Source organism: Macadamia integrifolia, chromosome 8 (genome assembly GCF_013358625.1).
Source record: "Macadamia integrifolia cultivar HAES 741 chromosome 8, SCU_Mint_v3, whole genome shotgun sequence".
Lineage (NCBI taxonomy): Eukaryota > Viridiplantae > Streptophyta > Magnoliopsida > Proteales > Proteaceae > Macadamia > Macadamia integrifolia.
This window is the reverse complement of record NC_056564.1, coordinates 19,166,417-19,188,277: the sequence shown is the minus strand read 5'-3', so window position 1 is coordinate 19,188,277 and position 21,861 is coordinate 19,166,417. Positions and strand designations below refer to the sequence as shown.

The following is a 21,861-nucleotide window of genomic DNA, read 5'->3' as shown; positions in this document are numbered from 1 at the left end:
AAAAAAAAAAAGGAAAAAAAGAAAAAGAAAAAAGAGAAAGAAATAAAGAAATATAGAACAAACATTTATAAAAAAAAAAAACTTTTTCATTAGAAGAAAAGTATATGCTTCCAATTAAGCGCCTTTGGATAAAGAATGATTTGGAAGAATCATGTTGCTACAATTTGAGTATCAATGGACAGTCCCTCAATATACTTGCTTATTAATTAGACAACCAAATTGAGTGGATAGAGTAAAGGAAAAAAAAGGTAGTGCTGCTGCCTATGGCTTAATAAAGAAGGGATTCTTTTATTGAGACTCCTAGAGGACTCAAATAATTTATAATTTTGCTATTTCACATTATTAGTATGATATATAATTTTTTTTTATTTTTTATTTTCTAGTGAGAATAAGAGTATCGCTTTACATGTATACTGAAAAATGTGCATGACAATGACACATTTTGATAATAACATATTAATATATTCCTTTCAAATTATTTTTGAGAATGCTTTTATGCATACCTCTCTATCTTAAACAGTTTTGAAATAAGACATAGGGACAATTACAAGAAGGCGTCGAGTTCTAAACACATCTATAGAATTATCATTTGACACTCCAAATAAAGGGATATATAGAAGAAAAGAAAAATAAAAAATAAAACTAAGAACAACAAACATTAAAGAAGAAAAAGAACAGAATCCTATCTTTAAAGAAGAAAAGTATATAATAATCATCATTTACAGGGTAAGGAATAATTGAAAACAATATGTGCCCATGTTTGGAATGTCAGTGGGCAGCCGCTCTTTATATTTGCTTGTTACATGGACAACCAAAATTCATTTGACGAAGTAAAGTGAAAGAAAGATGTCTGTCGTGGGTCAGGTCTACATCTCAAAAAATTAATGTCCCTATATATTGGAGGGTTTTCCTTCCCCACTGATATGCCAAGGACCCTCCCCAAGGCTAATTGATGTGAGAATGTGGGATTGAGGGAGACAAAGATCACGATAGAAGAGAAGACCCTGGATACCACAGTGAAGTAGGTATCTCGGCAGTGGCAGTTTTTCTTTAAGGGCTTCAATCCAATCTCTTATTGGACCATCTTGGAACGGGTACGTACATTTCTTTCACCATTTTTATTTTCAACTTCTGGATTATTTTAAAACCATTGTTAGTTTTGTATTGAACATATTTCTGGGACACCCAGTGGTTTCCCAAGTGCATATCTGTGTAACACTACTGTTTTGTTCAAACTTGGGTGATCCTTGCTAAGAATGATTTGCCGTCCTTTATTTCAAAAAAAAGAAAATACTCTATTTGTTTGCGTGGCTCTACATTCATACAAATAGGCGTAAAAAGATCACACCGCTCTATGTCTAGATGTTTTTGTTTGGCCTCCCATTAGTTTGTATGCTAATAATGGCCTTGCAAAAGAACATGAGTCTCATGCCTTCTTTTTAATAAATAAGTGCATGTGATATATAATGAGAAAAGAGGATGAATTCTTCACCCCAATTTTTGCTAGAAGTTCCCCACAAAATATCAAGAGAGAAGGTACTAGGTGATCCGCTCTACGTACCAATACCCTTGTCATTAATTGTGATGGCATTTCTTTTACGCTCACCACCCCAAGCTCAAAATGAGTCCGGATCAGCTCCACGTATTCTTTGCATATGATATGGAAGTGCAGTTACCTTGTTATTCACCTTGCGTGATAGAGCCTGGCAACGCCCGACAATTGGGAGCACCCAGGACATGCATTTGAAGGGGCTCCTAATTGCTTGATGTGCACTGAGCTCTCTCCTGCGTTGTGAGAATCTAAATCTATTGTTCGGCATCCTTGACATTTTTTTTTAAAATTTTTTATTCTTACATAAAGAAATATAAAATAAAATAATTAATTTTGTGCATAACAAAAGACTCAATTTATTTGTTTGAGAAAAAGAAGTCTGAAAGAAAATGTGGCCCCTACACCTACATTAGGAAGTAAAATGACTATACTACTCTTCATGAAAGACCAAAATCTTGTCTCTGTTGATCATGCTTCCATTTGGGTGCCCATTGCCCCGCAACCCTTTTATTGGTGCAGGAGCCACGTTGCCTTTTAGGAACCCTCTCCCTGTTTGTTTGTTGATCCTGTGGCCTCTCTCCTGATGGAGTCCCATTTTCTGTAATTCGGCAAATTCTTGTGAACATATGAAGTTCCAACACCTGTCCTTTTTGTTTTCAAATCTATCCCTCTTCACCCTTGTAATGGCAGGAAGTGAGACATGTGTTGGATCCTCACATGTACGATCAGGTGATGGAAGGTGTGGCTGATCCAAACTCAATTTTTTTTCTTTAATCCCAGGGATGCCATTCTCCTTCTTCTCTTCCGTTGCTGATGCTCTGGTCCCTCGTCTACTTCTGGTGTTCCGTCGCACTCTGTTCCCCGTTCAAGTCTGTTAAAACTAGTTGTACATCCGTGTTATTTAACTCAAACTTCTACTCTACTCTATCGCTATTCGTTTAGGATAAAGTCCACCCAGTTCATCTACTATATAAAGGTTCCTCCCCCCCCTCCCCCTTTCTCTTCCCTCTCTCTCTCTCTCTCTCTCTCTCTCTCTCTCTCTCTAGGTTCAATCCCCCATACAAAGACTATATTCAGATCAACTTTCCTCATTCCTTCTTGAGAAAAGAATAGAGGGGGTGGGCGGTGTTCAACGAAAATGTGAGTAGTAGCCCCAGTGTTTGAGGTCCTTGAGTAAGAACTCGCCATCCTATGAACCCGAGAGAGGACAACATTTTGGACGAAGTGAGGCGACGACGAGGAACATCATATGTGGTGTCATCATCCTTCGTGAGATGCCAAAGGATGACTGATTAGTAATAGGAGGACGAAACTATCATATGTCCGGGTTGTAGATTGGCGTTGCGCTGTCAGAATGACCCCTTCATCCTCCAGAGCGGATCAGGTCCTCATACAATAACCATTTTTTAATCTTTTTTATCTCCCTTATTTGGGGGAATTTGAAATTGAATATTTAAACAATTTAAACCAAACTATCTTCCAAGTGTCCATGCAAACAAAACGTGGAAGATATTTGAATTGATTTACTATCAAATTTCAAATTCCCCACAAATAGAGGAGATAAACGGAATTAAGAGTAATTTCAAATTCCCCACAAATAGGGAGATAAAAAAATATTAAGAAATAGAATAATTAGTTAACGAAAGGCATTTTTTTTTTTTTTTGCTAACAATAGTTATCCAGGCCTTTGGCCTGACTAGTCCCACGGGCCCATACTGACCCCACAACCGCATAGACTGAGACATACCGGGGTTGAATGAGAACCATTCAACTTTCACTAAAAGTAGTGAAGAACACTAAACACCCCGTGTGATTGGCCTAAGGTGTGTCTAGTGGAAGTCAAACTTAGGACGTTCGAGTTTACGGCTTGTACCAAGCTCGTTGCTTATCAACTGCACTACCCCCTTGGGTTTCCGAAAGGCATCTTCCGAAAGAAAGACACTTTTCAAATATGGACAGTAAGTCGATCCATTCTCCTCCGTAACGTTGTTGCAACCCCTTGCCATGACTTGCCTTATCCTGCTCACATTCACGGACTTCGTACCCTAACCCCCACACCAAGCCCTGCTTCTCTACCTCTCCTGTCACCCCAGCCCCCTGTGAATGTGTTCGTTGATGACTCATCCGGGTTTGTTTAATGGCAGTCTCCGCAAAAGTGTCGACAATCACCGTCATTGTGTTAAATATGTATATTCGATTGGCTGTTCTAGTCAGCCTCTTTCTTCAAATCCTTCTCATCTGGTATGGCGACTGCAGAAGGCACAACAAAAAGATTAGGGTACAATTCACTCTATGGCTTGCCTACTTGGGTGCAGACTGGGTTGCAGCAGTGGCCCTCGGCTTCCTCTCCCACAGTATGGAACAACCCAAAGCTAACCAAATGCCAGCCTTTTGGGCACCATTTCTTCTATTGCACCTGGGAGGACCAGACACCATCACTGCCTTTGCCGTAGAAGATAATGAGCTGTGGTTAAGGCACTTGCTTGGACTAGTCATCCAAAGCAGCATTGCATCTTATGTCTCTCAGGTCCTGGACGGGTACTCTGCTCTCAATCCTTTCAGTTCTTATGTATGTTCCTGCAATGGTGAAGTATGGGGAGAGGACATGGGTTCTCAGTTCAGCAAGCAAGGAGCAGTTGAGAAACTCTATGCTTGGTCCCCCAGATCCAGTCCCAATTTATGCCAAATTCATGGATGAATACATTTCCAAGCAGGAGGAAGGGTTTCGGGTGACCATAACAAAAATCAATGGAAGTCTACAACAGCCAAGACAGGCAGTGGATGGTGATCATCAATCCCAATCCCATGACAACGACAACAACGGCGGTGGTCACCATAACATTGGCGGCGGCGATGGCCACGAGCATGATAGCGGTGTCGTCGGTGGTAGTGATAACGATGATGATATCGCCAATGCCGTCGATATTTTGGTTAAAGCACATTCCTTTTTTGAGACATTCAAAAGTCTCTTTGCATTTCTCATCATCAGCTACGACGATTGGGCTAAAAGCAAATCACAGTTCCAACATTTAGGTTACAAAAAGGCTTTCCAACTGATCGAAGTTGAACTGGGATTCATGTTCGATATGCTTTACACCGAGGCATCCGTAGTTTATTCTAATAAAGGCTTCATTCTACGCTCAATCACTTCGTTTTTCACCATCTGTGTGTTTGTTGTTGTTGAAATAGTCTATTGGCATTCACATTAATGAGTGTACAATGGTGCTCTTATATAGAGATTACAATTATTGAGTTATAGACAAACTCTATGATCACATGTGGGATCCTATTCCAACTCTGCTATCTCATGAGGTAGTTACAATTATTGAGTTATAGACAAACTCTATGATCACATGTGGGATCCTATTCCAACTCTGCTATCTCATGAGGTAGTCTCTAGAGTTTGTGCTCACTGAAAATGCCTACAATGTAGGAGAGGTTGTTGAGTATGAGGATGACTCTAGAGGTTGAGTTCGAGTGGGATACTAATTGCCCTGATACACCCCCTCAAGGTGGGGATTTGAATGATCGAATCCGCAGCTTGTCCCGTAGAAAGGAGAACCGTGTAGAGCTGAGAGCTTTGGTAAGGATATCGGCTATCTGGTCATGGGTTGAAATGAACTGCACTTGAAGTTCCTTGGAGGCGACTTTATCACGAACAAAGTGGAAGTCAATTTCAACATGCTTGGTACGAGCATGAAAGACCGGATTGACCGAAAGGTAAGTGGCCCCAATATTGTCACACCAAAGAATGGGTGCAATGGAAACAGGGATCCCTAATTCCTCAAAGAGAGAACGAAGCCAAGTGAGTTCGGCGCAGGCATCAGCCACTGCTTTGTACTCAGACTCGGTGGAGGAGCGTGCAACTGTCTTCTGCTTCTTAGAGGCCCAGGAGATCAAATTAGAACCCATATAGATGGCATAGCCTCCTGTGGATTTACGATCCATACTGTCACCAGCCCAGTCAGCATCAGAGAATGCTTGTAATTGGAGGGAACTAGATTTGGAGATGAACAACCCATGATCCTTGGTTCCTTGGAGATATCGTAGAATCCGTTTGACTAGTGTCCAATGGTCTTCGGTGGGGGCATGCATAAACTGGCAGGCACGGTTAACTGAATAAGCCACATCAGGCCTGGTGAGGGTGATGTATTGGAGAGCACCGACAATGGAGCGATATCTGGTGGGGTCTGAAAGAATGACACCCCCTGTGGAAGATGCTGCAAAGGTGGTGGCCATGGGAGTAGTGACGGGCTTACAGTCAGTCATGCCAGCCCTCTGGAGGAGATCAGTGATGTACCGGTGTTGAGAGAGGAGGACACCATCAGACCGATATAGGGCTTCAATACCAAGAAAAAAACTGAGACGACCAAGATCCTTGATAGAGAATTCTGAAGCAAGTTGATGAAGGAGAGTCTGAACATGAGTTGGTTGGTTCCCTGTAACCAAGATGTCATCGACGTAGACAAGGACATATGTGACAACAGAGCCCTGCATGTAGATAAATAGTGATGTATCGGTTTGGGATGACCGAAAACCGGAGCGAGTGAGGGACTCAGTTAACCTGTGAAACCAAGCCCTAGGAGCCTGTTTGAGCCCATAGAGGGACTTGTGGAGGCGACAGACATGATTAGGGCGCAGGGCATCTTCAAAACCCTGGGGTTGAGCCATGTAGACTTCCTCAGATAGAATACCATGCAAGAATGCATTCTGAACATCAAGCTGACGAACAGCCCATCCGTTAGATATGGCCAAGGAGAGGACCGTTCGTATGGTAGTAGGTTTGATGACAGGGCTAAAGGTCTCATGATAGTCAAGACCAGGTTGTTGATGAAATCCTTTAGCAACTAAACGGGCCTTATAGCGCTCAAGGGAGCCATCTGCCTTCCGTTTGATGCGGTACACCCACTTGCAGCCAACCAGATTCATAGTTTCCCTGTAAGGCACAAGAGACCAAGTACCATTTCGTAATAAAGCATTAAATTCATCAGACATAGCAGAACGCCAATGAGGAACCTTGTGGGCCTGGGAGAAGCATGTAGGTTCAGTCGGGTCAGGTGAGGTGGTGGTAGAGAGGGTCAAGGGGTCAGCATAGAGATCGTGTAGGGTTCTGGTGCGACGGGGTGGGGTGGTAGAGGAGTCAGGGTTAGGGCCGGTTAGGGTTAGGGGAGGTGAGAAAGGAGGGGATATGGGAGAGGGTGGTTCGGGTAGGGGCGGGTCTGGGGTGGCAGGGAGAGGGATGGGTGGATTTGGGAGTGTAGGTAGAGGGCTAGGGTGAGGTTGAGGGGTAGGTATGTTAGGTGCAATGCCCCACGGGAGAGGGGTAGTAGGAGGGGGTTGGGTTGATGAGGATGGTGGTGCAGTGTGAAATGGGAAGGTAGATTCGTCAAATCTGACATGGCGAGATATATAGATACGACGGGTGATGAGATCCATACAACGATAACCATGATGGGAAGGGCTATATCCTAAGAAAACACATGAGGCAGAACGGGGTTCAACCTTGTGATGATTGTAAGGACGGAGCCATGGATAACAAAGACATCCAAAGATTTTTAGAAAAGAGTAGTCCGGAGAGTTGCCTGTAACTAACTGATGGGGGGATTTGTTACCTGTGATAGAGGAGGGCATGCGATTGATGAGAAAGACTGCGGTTTCAAAGGCATAATCCCAGTAAGCTTGGGGAACAGCGGCATGGGATAGTAGGGTAATCCCAGTTTCAACAATGTGCCTGTTACGACGTTCAACTGTTCCCTGTTGCTCATGAGTATGAGGGCAAGATAACCTGTGTTGGATGCCCAACTTGGCAAAATAAGATGGGAGAGTACGGAATTCTCCCCCCCAATCAGTTTGAATGGCCTTGATGGAGCGAGAGAACTGACGTTCCACCAAGGCCTGAAAAGTACGAAAGGCAGAGTAAACATCAGACTTCAACTTTAAAGCAGTAAACCAAATATATTTAGTATGGTCATCAACAAATATAACAAAATAACGATTCCCATTTGAAGAAACTGTGGGGTGGGGGCCCCATACATCACTAAAAATCAAATCCAAAGGAGAGGAACTACGAGTACTAGTTTCACGTAGTGACAATCTACTAGCTTTGCCCATTTGGCAAGCGGAACATAAAGAAGGAGACTTCACGAGCTGATGACCCGGTAACATAAGACGAAGCACACGTTCATGAGGGTGCCCTAAACGATGATGCCAGCGACTGAAAGAGGAGGCAGAGGCCAGATTGGCATAAGGTGACGCTGGAACGGAATAGAGACCATGCTTACTGTGTCCAGTGAAGAGGGTTTGATTGGTCTTCAGATCCTTCACAGAGAAAAAGGAAGAGTGAAACTCAAAGTAAACATTATTGTCACGGCAAAATTGCTGAACAGATAACAAAGAACAAGTGAGAGTGGGAACATGTAAAACATTAGAAAGAGAAAATGAACGAGAGGGAGAAGAGATGGAAGCAGTGCCTATGTGAGATATAGGAAGACCCTTACCATTACCAACCACAAGTTGGTTATTACCTGTGTATGGATCATAGGTGGAGAATTGGGTTAAGTCAGGGGTGGAATGGTGGGTGGCTCCAGTATCAGGGATCCAAGAGGTGGTGAAGGATTGTGGAGGTGTGGGGTGATGGGGTGGAGGTGCGATGGTAGGAGGTTGAGGGGTAGGGAAGGGTGTAGTATGGTAGGCGTTGGGTTGAGGTGGTGGTCGATTGTAGGGACGGGGAGGGGTAGGTAGAATGGCGGCTCGGGTAGGTCCCTGTGGGCGGTAGTAGCAAGTGTCTGTCTGATGATTAGTGCGTCCACAGATTGTGCATGGATTGTGAGCGAATGCATTAGAGCGACCAAATCCACTAGCACGGCCACGACCACGGCCTCGGGAGGAGCTTGTACCACGACCACCAGTGGAAGGAGGGCCACGACCTTGGTGAGTGACATGGGCTGATGCATCGATGGCAGGATCAACAATGGGAAGGCGGGAGTGGAGAAGGTTCTCGTGACTCATAAGGAGACCATGCATGTCGGTGTAGGAGATGGGCTCCTTTTGTGCCATCATAATGGAGGCAAGGGCTTGATAGTCAGGGCGTAGGGCCCGGAAGATGTGGATGTTAAAGTCTTCCGATGGGAGGGGCTTCCCTGCAGCTGCTAGCTCATCGGAGAGATGCTTGGCTCGATGGAGAAACTGAGTAATGGTCTCATCTGGTTTGTGAACCAGATTTTGAAGGGAGACGTTGAGAGACAGAATCCTGGTTGTAGACGGAGAACTGAATGCAGCATGGAGTGCATCCCAGATCTCTTTGCTAGTGGTCCGTCCGACTGCTAATGAAAAGGCCTCTTCAGAGAGAGAGGCGATGAGAAGGCTCATAATAAAAGCATCTTGTTCACGCCATGCCTTGGCTTTGATAGGGTCTTGAGGGCAACGATTGTCACCTGTGACATAGTCGAAGAGGCGTTGGCCAGTGAGATAGGGTACGACCTGTGTGCGCCAATAAACATAGTTCTTAGATGTGAGCTTTAGAGATATCATATGATGAGCACCAGATAGGGATGTGGGAGGTGGGGATGGTTCGGCCATGGTAGAAGAGGGAGGAGGTAGTTCGGTCATTAGGGATTGGAGTATAGAAAAGGTATGTGAGGGGAAAAGGGGAGAAACGTGGGTTTGGGTTTTTTATTTTTTATTTTTTGGTGTTTGCGTTTGAAAGGGACGAGGAAGAGAATGTGGGTTGTTGGGAAAGAAGAGGGAAGTGGGAATGGTGAAAGGGACGTTGGTCCCTTTAGGATTTTTTTTTTTTTTTTTTATACTAGAAGAGAGAAAAGGGACGTGGGTGGTTTTTGTTGGGTTTGCTGTTTTTTTTTTTTTTGCAAGAGAGGAAGATGGGGAGGCTTGGGTTATTGGAGAGGTAGTGGGGTGTAATAAGAGAAAGGGAGGAAAACGTGGGGATGAGGAAGGTGCTCGGTGGAGCTTTATGCGGCTCGTGATACCATGTTGAAATAGTCTATTGGCATTTTCATTAATGAGTGTACAATGGTGCTCTTATATAGAGATTACAATTATTGAGTTATAGACAAACTCTATCATCACATGTGGGATCCTATTCCAACTCTGCTATCTCCTGAGGTAGTTACAATTATTGAGTTATAGACAAACTCTATGATCACATGTGGGATCCTATTCCAACTCTGCTATCTCATGAGGTAGTCTCTAGAGTTTGTGCTCACTGAAAATGCCTACAATGTAGGAGAGGTTGTTGAGTATGAGGATGACTCTAGAGGTTGAGTTCGAGTGGGATACTAATTGCCCTGATAGTATGCATGTAATAATATAATAAAATGTTATTGATGAGAAAGTGATGTATACCTTGATACTCTTCTTGACTGCAGGCTTGTTGAGATATTTGAGTTGTCTCTCCAACTCAATATCATCTTCTTCCACGGGGAGGTTTCTTTCTCCGTAAACTCCATTGTAACTTAGAATGATTAAAAAAGATCCAAACAAAGCTAAGAGCGTGATCAATAACGCCATTATAAACAAGGATATCTAAAATCTTTTCTGTTGATAAGTATGTATATGGTCTCTATATATATTGCCTATATGGAATTCCATCCAGCCGTGTTCAGCTATAGGGAATTCCATCCAGCTGTGTTCCCAGGCACCGTGGCAAAGTGGATTTATTGCATCGAGCTGTATCTGAAGTGGCATAAGATCTCTCTCTCTCTTTCCTTACTTATTCTTCAACGTCGTCCTTCTTTCTTCTTATATTTATTTAAGTATTAATAATATGATTTTTTTTTATCGGATATCCGCACTAAGGCACTACACTGGATGCTTTTCGCTATTTGGCCTAATTTTTTTAAATGGTACTAATCTGAGATTAAAAACTGCACCATACTGTTTATTAAGGACCCGTTTGTTTAGAGAGAAGTTGGGGATGAGATTGTATGACACATGGATCTCACATGTTACTGGGGTGAAGAACCGGAATGGGAAAATGAGGAAATGTTACTATAGTTTCCCACCCCGACTTTGTTTGGTCGGGTGGGAGGAGAGAGAGAGGGAACCCTCTCTTTCCGATTGGGATGAAACTCCATTGGAGCTTCACAAGGGCATCGACTTCACTTCCCATTCACAGCGGAACGGAAATAAAGAAGGCTTAAGCATCTTCTTGTTCTTATTTGATTCCCATAACCGCAGCCCCCTGCATCTCTTTCTGCTCCTCTTCTTCTTCTTGTTCGATTCCTCCTTTTTTTTCTCTTTTTCTTTTCCTGTTTGATCTTGCTGTTCATCTCCTTCTCTCCTCTTATTCTTCTTGTTTGATTTCCCCCCACCCCTTTTATTCTCTTTTTTCTGTTTGGTCAGCAGCATTTCTACCTCTTTCATCCCTTTCTTTTCTTTTTTATTTATTTTATTTATTTATTTTCTTAATTATTTATGCTTGCAACCCATACGGAAGAGTGGTAAGGATTTTTGTTTCTTTCTTTTTGATCTTGTAGACCAGACTATAGTTCATCTCCTTCTCTCCTCCTCCTCTTTTTCTTCTTGTTCGATTCCCCTCTTTTTTTTTCTCTCTCATTTTTTATATTTGATCTGCAGCGCCTTCTTCTTTGATAACTGTGGTTTTTTTTTTCTATGCTTGCAACCCAGGCGAAAGAGTGATGAGGTTTTTATTTCTTTTTCCTGTTTGAAGTAGAAGGATCGTGTAATTGTTTGGTGATCTGTGAAATTTTGATAATCTGACCTTTTTCTTTGGCCCTCTTTTCTGCTATCTTGCATCGTTGCAGTTGGAGTTTAGGGCTTTTCTGTTCAATGGTTTTGGTGCAGAAGCTTGCAACGACCCTTCTCATCTTCAAGCTTCGGTGAAGCTATGGCCAGACCAATGACGGTGGAGAAGCTTGAAGGACATTGTTCTTTCGCGCCATCTTCAACAGCTTTTCCTGCAAATTCCCACCAACAGCTGTTCCCTAATTGAATGGTGTTTTATCACCATCGACCTTGTTCTCCTCCATGTGAATGGATTTTGGCTGAGTTTCTTTATTTCTAATTTTCACTTCCAACTTCCAAGTGGACAGTAATCCATGGGCACTTCATGGCCTTCTCAAATCTCAACAACAGAAACTACAACTTGTGTTCAGAATCTTGATTGAAATAGAATGAATGATAAATTGTTTGTGTTCTTCATTTTATTTTGCAATAAATGAAGCAAAATTATCATTGACATTAAGAAACAAGATGGGTTATGTGACATTAAAGAATACTTTGGCTCCATCTCATTGGATCAAGCCACAGATTATGGGTAAAAGCAGAAGCAATAAAAGGTATCGATCCTTAAAACCCTAAAAATTTGAAAACCAACCCAATTTCCTTGTTTTCTGCGTCTCTTAACTTCTTATGAACAAAATCCCAAATTGCAAAGAAGATGAAGACGACTGGAGTGGTCTTCCTCTCTCCCAGCTCTCCCAGCAGCGTCCACGGATTATGAATGATCTGCAACTGAAATTGAAAGTGACGTTGCAGGGAGTGCTCTTTTTTAGAGTATGTATTTTAATTTCCCAACCAATAGTATAGTATTTGTCAGGGTTTACCAGTGTATTTTGGCAGATTCAGGTCACTCTCCCTATAAAGTTATATGCAAATCCAATGGTTGAAATTAAATCAATTAAATCCAACGCTTCTCAATTCACTAGCATACGTGATACTTGGGTATCCTGCTAGCATTCCTATCCCTCTCCCTATATATATATATATATAACCTAGCTTTATGTTCAACATTGAAATTCTCTCCTAATCTTCTGTGAATTAGCTTCTCAGGTAAATGTTATCTTCTCAATGTAGTAATATTGCATTCTCATCCTGTATCAATAACATTTTAGGCATTTTATAGAGAACTGGGTTCCACAAGGCACACACTCTTCTTGAATAGACCATTTGAACCATTTTAGTATTGACATCGTTAACTTTGGAGGTTGTTTCATGTGAGAAGACCAAAAGATAAATTCAACATTAATGGTAAAGAAATCACAAAGGGATCATCCAAAAAGGGATTACAAGAAGAAATAGGTACTTTTACATTAAGAGCAGATGGATCAATAATGGACTTGATGGCATCAGAATCTGCACGCGAGTGTGTAAAATATGTGAAACTGTTTTGCTTCCAGCACAATGCATGTCAAATTCCAAACAATTTGAGCGTTACATGTTAGTAAATACCTTAGACCAGGCATAGAAGGTATGGAAGTGCAGGGAAGTCAGTTTCCCAAAATTAGGCTTGTCCATATGAATATTCAAGCTCTGACTCTAATCTATGTAATACCCACGAACAGCATCCATGCCAACCAGCGTATTTTTCTTAATCTCCCACTGCCCTGATATAATTCCAAAAAAAAAAAAAAATCCATTTAATAAGTGATATGCATATTAAAAGGAAAAAAAGATTATAACAATTGTCAGGAAATTGTTGCATGGCATAGTTGTAAATAGCCTTGAGATCATCAGGAATTTCTGGGATTCTCTAGACCGAACCATTTTTATAAATTATCTTGTTCTTGAGAGCAGGAGATCAAAGACCCTCTTCAGTTAAGTCATTAAGAAGATGCTTGTTTACTACTACAAACTCTCCATTAATATATAAACAGTAATTAGGACAATACATGCAAAATAATAAACAATTTCCCTCACAAGGACTAAATACATGCAAAAACTAGAAAAAAAAAAAAAAATCTCAGAAACTGCTGCTGTAGATATTAGAAGTACATGGCTTAAAACACTCATTGTAGCCAATAATCTAACTGATTGAAGTAGGGGCATTGTTCCTACAAGACGGGAATAAGCAGAGAGGAACGGAGAAGGTTATAAATTTTGAAAGTCAAGTCCGTAGCCTTTTACTAAACAAGCTAAAAGCAGTAGGAAATATTGTCCAATAGTGAAAGAGGAATGTAGATCTCATTTATTTTACCTTCCCTCTATATATATATATATATATAGAGAGAGAGAGAGCAATGATAGAGTTGGCAGTACCAGCGTCAATGTCGAGAAAGAAGGAACGGGAAGGTAGGGCTATGGGCGCCTTCTCAAGGGAGATAGAAGCCGCTGATTTTTTTTTTTTTTTTTAACCTGCTAAATCAGAATCATCTTCAATCAAAATTGATTAATACTGATTTTGATTAAAACTGAAACAAAAGAGAGAGAGAGAGATCTACGCATGCGCTGCTAGTGCCAGGAAACCAATTCAATTACTCACAATCCAAACTCCTCACAAATAAATTTTTTATTCATACCTCCAACACTGGAGGGATCTTTGTGAGAGATACGACACCTCCTGGTTTGTGTCTCTGATTGGCTATAAAAAAAATATGTTGGATGCAGCCAAGTGGTCAAGAGTTGCCACGACGCTGTTCACCACGACTACTGGCAAGTCCTTCGTGTCCTCATTTGAATTTGGCAGGAACTTCCATATCTGCGAAGTAGTGATGATGAAAAATGAGCAACGGCACACGAAATACATTTGGTCTTGAACTTCTCCTATTGGTAGATTGAAAATATTCCAACTGAATAGTATTGAAAATTTATAATGAAACAAAAAGTAATCCAATTGGTAGCACAAAGAGCAAGAGAAAATATTGATGGGTGCTGCATTTTAACAAGAAGATCCATTAGCTTTTGCTACAGTATTGAAGTCAAATAATGGAATTTTTGCACCAGAAAAAGTTAACAAACTTGAGTCCGATCACCAGCCATCATTATGTTGCAAACTGAAAACCCTGCAAACAGTAATTACTGATGAGACAAAGCAGACATCTCACAGCATTTAAACAGTTCAGAATTTTTCTTTATCAATGTTTTCTGTAGGGGAACGTAGGAGCCCAGACACAGACACAGACACAGACACAGACACAGACATAGAGGTAGGCGAAATGATTGCCCCAAGCCCATGAAAAGGTGCAGCCCCTACACTCCATAACAGAAAACATTCTCCCTATTTTTATGTCTAAATATTGCTCACGCTATGAAAAACAAAATCAATGTAAGATGTAAAGAAAGAAATCCTGAAATCCAAAAACAAGCCACAACGAACTCCAAAGTAAAAGATCTAGATATTCGAAGCAATTTGATTTACGCTAAACAAAGGTTCCGGTTTGATATCAGTCCCATTTTCATCTGAAATTAGGTTCCGGTTTGCATTCATATAAGTCCGTAAAAACATTATTCGGAGAAAGATGGACAGGATGGCCGCATAGACCTATTAAACTAACCTAAACAACATTAATTTTAAAACCCAAAATGTAGGAACAAAGGATTCGGCTCCTCTATAGCGCGGGGGTGAGCCATACATCATCTAGCTCACCACAGGAACGTGACACCTGGATTTTATTGATCCTATGGTGTGGGTGGCTTAATCCTTAGGGAAACATATATGTTGGCGATACACCGTAACACTTTTTCATAATTGCAACTTTTCATATAGATGCAAGATTTTTAAAATAAAAAATAGGGTTTTTCTATCGCGGGAACCTCTCTACCTTTGGCGTTCATCCCGCCGTCCCCAATCAGCTGCCGGCGTTTGTCTCGCCGTATCTAATGGGCCGCCGGCGACTTCTCTTTTCTCGATGCGATCATCTTCTGGAACTGGTAAGTTCTATACTTCATTTAAACCAAAACCAGAGTCCCCCCACAGTTCTACTCATGAGTTCTCCAATATCCTCTCACTGCAAAAGCCTTTCCACATTTGCGACAAGAGAAAGCTTTAGCCCCATGCTTATACTTGGAATGGGTCTGTAGTGTTATAAAATCCTTCAATGGCCGAACCCATTTTTTCTTACTTTGATTCAATATTTGAAGATGCGATCATCACTTTCTTATTATCACAACCCTTTCAGATCAATGCAAGATAAAAAAAAAAAAAAAAAGGGTTATAGAACACTGCAGGCCTGTATTTACTTCCTTCTAGTTATTCACCAATGTTGATATCATGCTCTGTTTTGACAACCTAGCAGTCCCTCACTGCGTGGACTCGATCTCCCTCACCCCTCCTCCATTATTCCTTATACCATGAGCGTGAGCTCTTTATTCAAGGCAATCCAACCCCCTGAAATTTATTCCATTAAACCTTCCTACTGTGAGGTTGAAACCAGCATCCAGTTCATGCCATTTTGGTTTCACTAGATTAAGTTTCAACAACTAAAATAGGGTTTGTCTGTCGAACAATGCAAGAGGACATTTCAGACGATGGTCGCACAAAGAAAGAAGAAGTTGCCGGCAGCCTACTAGAGACGGTGGGATGAACGCCAAAGGTAGGGAGGAAGTTCCCGCGCCACAAACCCTATTTTTTTATTTAAAATTTTGCATCCATCTCTCAGGGATTTGATTAAGAATATGATATGGTGTATCGCTGATGTATCTTTTTCCCTAAGGATTAAGCCACCCACATCGCAAGATCAATAAAGTCCAAGTGTCACAATCCGGGGGTGAGCTAGACGATTTATGGATCACCCCCGCGGTATAGAGGAGCCGAATCCAGGAAGAAAACATTATGGACTGTAAAGTTTGGAAATCTTAAGACTCAATGATATGATTCAATAGACCTGCTTCAAGCCAGAGATAGACGATAACACATAAAGAATGTATCAGAAGTCAGATCTATGAAACGCAAGAAAAAATGTGGGAACTGGAATTTCTTATGTCTTTATTAATGAATGATCTATGTGTATATAAATATATACATATATATATATATATATTACATCAGAACATTGAAATAACCAATTACTTTAGGACAATTAAAATAATCAACTGCACAGCAGGACCAGCTGAGCTGGACACCTTAGGAGCTTGCTGTCCTGTATCCATAACAAAAACATCCTAAGAAAATGCATCCACTGTACAACAACAGAGTGAAGAACACAACCAATGTGGATCTAGATCCACGAATGACAAGAGGAGAGGGAAGGCTTCTTTCTTTAATCAAATAAAAGGGATCGAGCCACCCAACTGAGCTAAAACACCCAAAACACAATCCCCAAATAGAATCTCGTTTGACTTCCCTGAAACTAGACCGCATGCTATATTGCTGTAGTACCATGTAAAATAAAGAGATTGAATGAAATTCTTGTTCGATTGATATCGTATGTGACCATACATATACACATGCTTTACATATAGAGATACCGTTGGTTAAGGGATAGAACATAGTAAATTCACGTATAATACGCATATCTGAACGTTTCAATCAAAAAGTCATAATTTAGCGTATCAATCCAAAAACTCAGTATTATACGCATATTTCATATGTACCCATAGTATACGTGTTTTATAAACGTTTAGTTTGGGAGAAAAAAAAAAAAAAAACTCAATCCCAAAAGTCAAAACGACACTTCTTCCTTTCTATAGATTTCTCGATTTTGAGAAAAAATGTGGATGTCACGTCTCCCTTTCTTATTTTATAAATTCTAACCCCTCTTTCCATATTGTCACTCACTCTCTCCTTTATTACCTTATACCTTTTATTTAACTTCATTTCAAGCTTATCGTAAACCTATTTATCAAGAACCTTAATTGTCCACCCTCTCGTTCCTATCTATTAGCCTATTAAGTCTACTTAATTATAATCTTATCACCCAATTTAAAATCTTACATTAATTACGAATCTACCGTTGGTTATTATAATTGAATTATTGACTATCTGAATGGCCCTATATACGATATGATTCCGGTTTTAGAATACGGACCCGCATCAGTAGGGGTTGCTGTGGACTTTCTTATTTGATAAGATAATATCGATGATAATATTTTAATTTGTTAAATGATTATCCATATGCTATTATTATTATTTTGACAAATATATGCTATTATTTACTATGATAGAAAGTGGTTGATGGATCACCTATCAACATTGGATATGTTAGACATGATTAAACTTAATTAATATTGGATGTAAAAAAAATTGAGAAATGATCCCCAATTGAAAAGCTAGATTGGAGTTAGGTGTTCATGAGAGCATGTGATGTTAGAATTTAGTTGTAAACAACCAATTTTAGTTCATTCTTAATACCAAAATAAACATGTATTTTTGCTTCCGAATCGTATTAAATGCTTGTTGTATCATTGTCATGCGCATTTTTTTGGGAGAATTTATGAAAAGTATTATTTTCGTATGACCCATTTAATTGCCGTACATATCCATTTCCGTACTAGTAAGAAATACACGTGCAAATGCACGTGGGAACAAAAATGAGTAATATTAATTCAAAGTTTCATTTGTTCTCTTATGTTGAGAGAGAGAGAGAGAGAGAGAGAGTCGTGAAAATGCTTGTGATAACATAAATGAGTAATTTAAAATCAAAGTTTCATTTGTTTCTCTTACGTTATGTGTGTGTGTGTGTGAGAGAGAGAGAGAGAGAGAGATTTTCCATTTTAAATTTTTAGAGATAAATCAAGAATGCAACAACTTAAATTTATAGAAATAAAAGAGAGATTATTTGAAATAGAGTATCTAAATCTCCTACATTTGTAACATAAGTTTAAAATTTTAAATTATTTGAAGAAGCCCATGAATATTTGCTGCAACAAATAATAATTGTTTTGGGCTAAAGATCAAATGGTATTGCTTAATCTTTTTCTATTTTAATTTTTTTTCCTTTTTTGTCTTCATCGTCCTCAACATCTATGATGCTTCTTTTTTGCGCATTTCGTTCTTTCATAGTATCGATAACAATGCTTCTTGATTTTCGACTTCCTTCATTTTTTGAATCCATTTTGAAGTAGAAATAATAGTTCTTTGATAGGCACACATCCAATTTTTGTTTGTACTGCAAAACATGAAAACAAATTTGTTATTATTAGTATATATTAATATAATAATTTTTTTTAATATAATTATAAAAATCAAACTAACATTCAATATTTATACCTTTTCTGATGATATTGCATATTCAATTGCTGAACATCCTATAAGTGTTTCAAGTTCCTCAAAGATTGTCACAGTTATTATTTCAGTTGAGTCTTTGATCTTGAATTTTCCGAAGTACCTATCAATGAGTAAAATTTATTAGTTTTCTATATTGTTAAATAAAATATGATATATATTAATGAAATTGAGTAGAATACTTACTTCTGTGTATATTCTGTATCATCATTTTGACATTTGTCACATGTTGCATGATCTCCCTTTAATTGTACCTTTTTTTTGCATGTTTTGCATGCATTGTACCATAGCTTTTCATTCTCCAGATTTACAATATTTCCTTCAAAATAATAATATTGATTCTGCAAATATGTAGATGTTAGATGATATAAAGAAAATATATTGGAATCATATGACTTCGATATAAATAAATAAATTAAATTGATGTAATTATTTTCTTACCAGGATTGTTTTATATTCTTTGTCCATTAAATCTTTCATTTCAATCCGTTCAACTTTCTTGTATTTATCTTCGTTAGAAGCTTTGAGAAGTATTTTCTTCGATCCATTTTTTAATGTGAACCTGCAAAATAAATTTTAATATTTTTATATATATTGAAAATAAATAAATCAATGTATAATAATTTGAATAAATTTATTATATACCATTTTTTTAATTCATCCACTTCTGTGATCATTGGATTTATATCAATTGTTGTAAATGCTGTTGTACCAAGTGAGCCACCTGCACATTTAAAGTTGTTTAGTTTATTAAAATAAATATATAATGTTTATTAATATATATACATTACCTTGGTAGTCTATCTGTTTAATTGATGAAAAAGCAATCACAGGATTTTCTCCTATAATATCCATCAATTTGCTTCCTTCATTTATTGCATAATTGTCCCATAACGTGAGCATTACTGGAGCAGATCTATTAATAATATAAATTTAGTATTATGATTAGTAAAAATAAAAATAAAAATAATGATATAAATTATATTTATAAATGTCAGAAACTTACTCTTTGTCGATTATTTTAATTTCTCTCTTATTCGTTTTCACGCCTTTCGTTGTTGTTATGGAGAACACATTTTGTACCTCTACAAGAATTCCAATAATATCTGGACAAAACAATTAAAAGAGTGAGGTTAGTATCTTATTAATTTGAATAATTATAAGTGATTAGTGCATTATTGTGTAAAAACCAAAATATCATTTTTCTTTATAAAGAATGAAATATAACTTCTTACCTAATAATTTATTACTCTTATCAATGTCCCATTTCAATTCATTGATCTTGATGAATTGATATCTTGACTTTTCTACATTTAAGTGGACATCAGCTTCTTCAATTTTTGTATTGTTGTTTAGAGTCAATTCATGTTCTTTATTTACATTTGTGAACTTTGGATTGACTCTTTTGACAGTTGCATCAAATATGAAATAAGTCATTCCTATAACCAATGTGTCAACTAATTGATCAACAATATCATTGAACATTATTGCTTGAATTTTTGTTCCCTGCAAAATACAAATGATTTAAGATGTTGAAAAATATAAATTAAAAAATAAATAATATTAAAAAAATATTTCAACGTACCTCCTCATCCATTAAAGTAATTTTTTGTAGCTTTCCAGATCCGTTCGAATTATTGTAAGTAATGATTCTAGTTTTTGTAAGTACGAACGCCTTTATTTTCCAATTCTTGTCATTTGCCTTTAATTGATTAACATTGGTTAATATTGTCATATTTCCTGTAAAAAAGTATGTATTATATTATTGCAATGTATTAGGAAAAACAATCTAATTTTAATCAAAATAAAGAAAAGTTGACTATAGGAAATCATCTTTTAAATAAAAGTAAAATAAATCATTAACATCCAAATATACTAATCTAATACAATCATCCAAATACACATGTGTATATGCAAGTCATATATTTTTCAAGCCTAAGGTTGGGATTATTTCAAGCTCATATATTTTTTTCCTGAACACAGAGTATGGCTGCAGCTCTCTCGATAGTGTAGATAGAAACCTTGGGCTTGAAAAATACAATCATCGAAATACACGTGTGTATATGCAGCCAATCTAACTTGAGACCATAGGTCCACAGCCCAAGGCCCAACCTTCGACAGATAGACATGAGGTTTTGGAAAGGGGACCTAGTTCCTATTCAATGTGATTTCACTGTTTATTACTAATAAAAATTCACTATTTTCTATTATGATTAACTAATAAAAGAAATTGGTTTCGAAGGTGGTTAGAATATGATATGCCGGTGATTTCTGGTTTTAAAGGTGGTGGTAATACAGGTTCAGCACCTCATGTGGTGAAAGTGGAGGTCCGAGTGGTAGCAGGTTATAACTACTTTGTGTTGTACTTATAATCCGTACACAACTTGTACATAAAAATTCAAAAATAAAAAATAAAATAAAAGAAAAAGATAATGATTTGGCTACATCCTAATTTCACAGAAACTGAATGCTAGTCCAAGACAATATTCATGAATTGAACTCGTTCTCCTTGTACATTATCAAATAGAGATTTCAACTACGTCGCAAGGACAATGACATGGGTATCAAAATTAGACACTATAGAGTTTCAAAAAACATTAAGTGTCCTTGTCGTGAAGGATAGTAGTGCAAAGTATCTCCAAAAGATGCTTGCAATAAAACAAACAAAAAATTACATTTACCTGGAACAAAGAGTTTTGCTGTGTCTTTCAAGGAGCCTAGATCCGTGACATCTTTAGCCTGTTGAGTTAGCAATGGTAGGAGGATCAGTCAAGATAAACCAAAGAACTTTCCCAAACATGCAAGTGTATTTTTTTGCATATGAATATAAAATGGGCTAAACAGAACTTTTATAACTAATAACACGCAGATATGACGTTAGTTAGAGCAAATTAAGAATATAAAGTTCTTCATTACTACTCTAATATATGGCGCTTTTGTTACTACGCACTTTCTCTTGGTTGAAGTCCAAGACATGCCACAGAATATTCACTGCATTGATTAACTGAATGCTCAGTGAACCAATCAAACGTTAAAAATAGATACACGTATAACTCTGTTATATGCCATTGTAGTCATCTATAAGCCATTGTAGTCTTCAAAGGCTACAAAATCCTGCACTGTAAATCACATCCCTAAACCAGCTTGTATACGAGATGACTGTGCCAAACAACCAGTCCAGAGTTATATCTAGGCCAAGACCAGTTTGCCATGGGCTTGAAATTGCATCCCCTTGAATCCACATGCCAAGCTAAAACAGCACGTGGCAAGGAACAGAACCTCTATCAGTAGCACAGGGTCCTACCATCGTAGTTTACAATTACCAGCACATGATTCTGGTAAAGTATTTGATACAACAGATTTTTCCTCTAAACAATACCCATTTTAATCA

General features: G+C 38.6%; 1 protein-coding gene across 1 annotated transcript; it reads right to left on the bottom strand.

Moving 5' to 3' along the window:
• Window positions 1–18,024: 18,024 nt before the first annotated feature.
• LOC122086235 (replication protein A 70 kDa DNA-binding subunit B-like) lies at window positions 18,025–19,973 on the bottom strand. Its single transcript, XM_042654974.1, has 8 exons — window positions 19,706–19,973; window positions 19,477–19,576; window positions 19,262–19,386; window positions 19,116–19,194; window positions 18,912–19,032; window positions 18,657–18,811; window positions 18,456–18,573; window positions 18,025–18,354 (listed from the first exon to the last, which is right to left on the bottom strand). The coding sequence occupies exons 1-8, from the start codon at window positions 19,953–19,955 to the stop codon at window positions 18,154–18,156; spliced, it is 1,149 nt and encodes a 382-aa protein (XP_042510908.1). The 5' UTR covers window positions 19,956–19,973; the 3' UTR covers window positions 18,025–18,153.
• Between the last annotated feature and the right edge of the window lie 1,888 nt (window positions 19,974–21,861).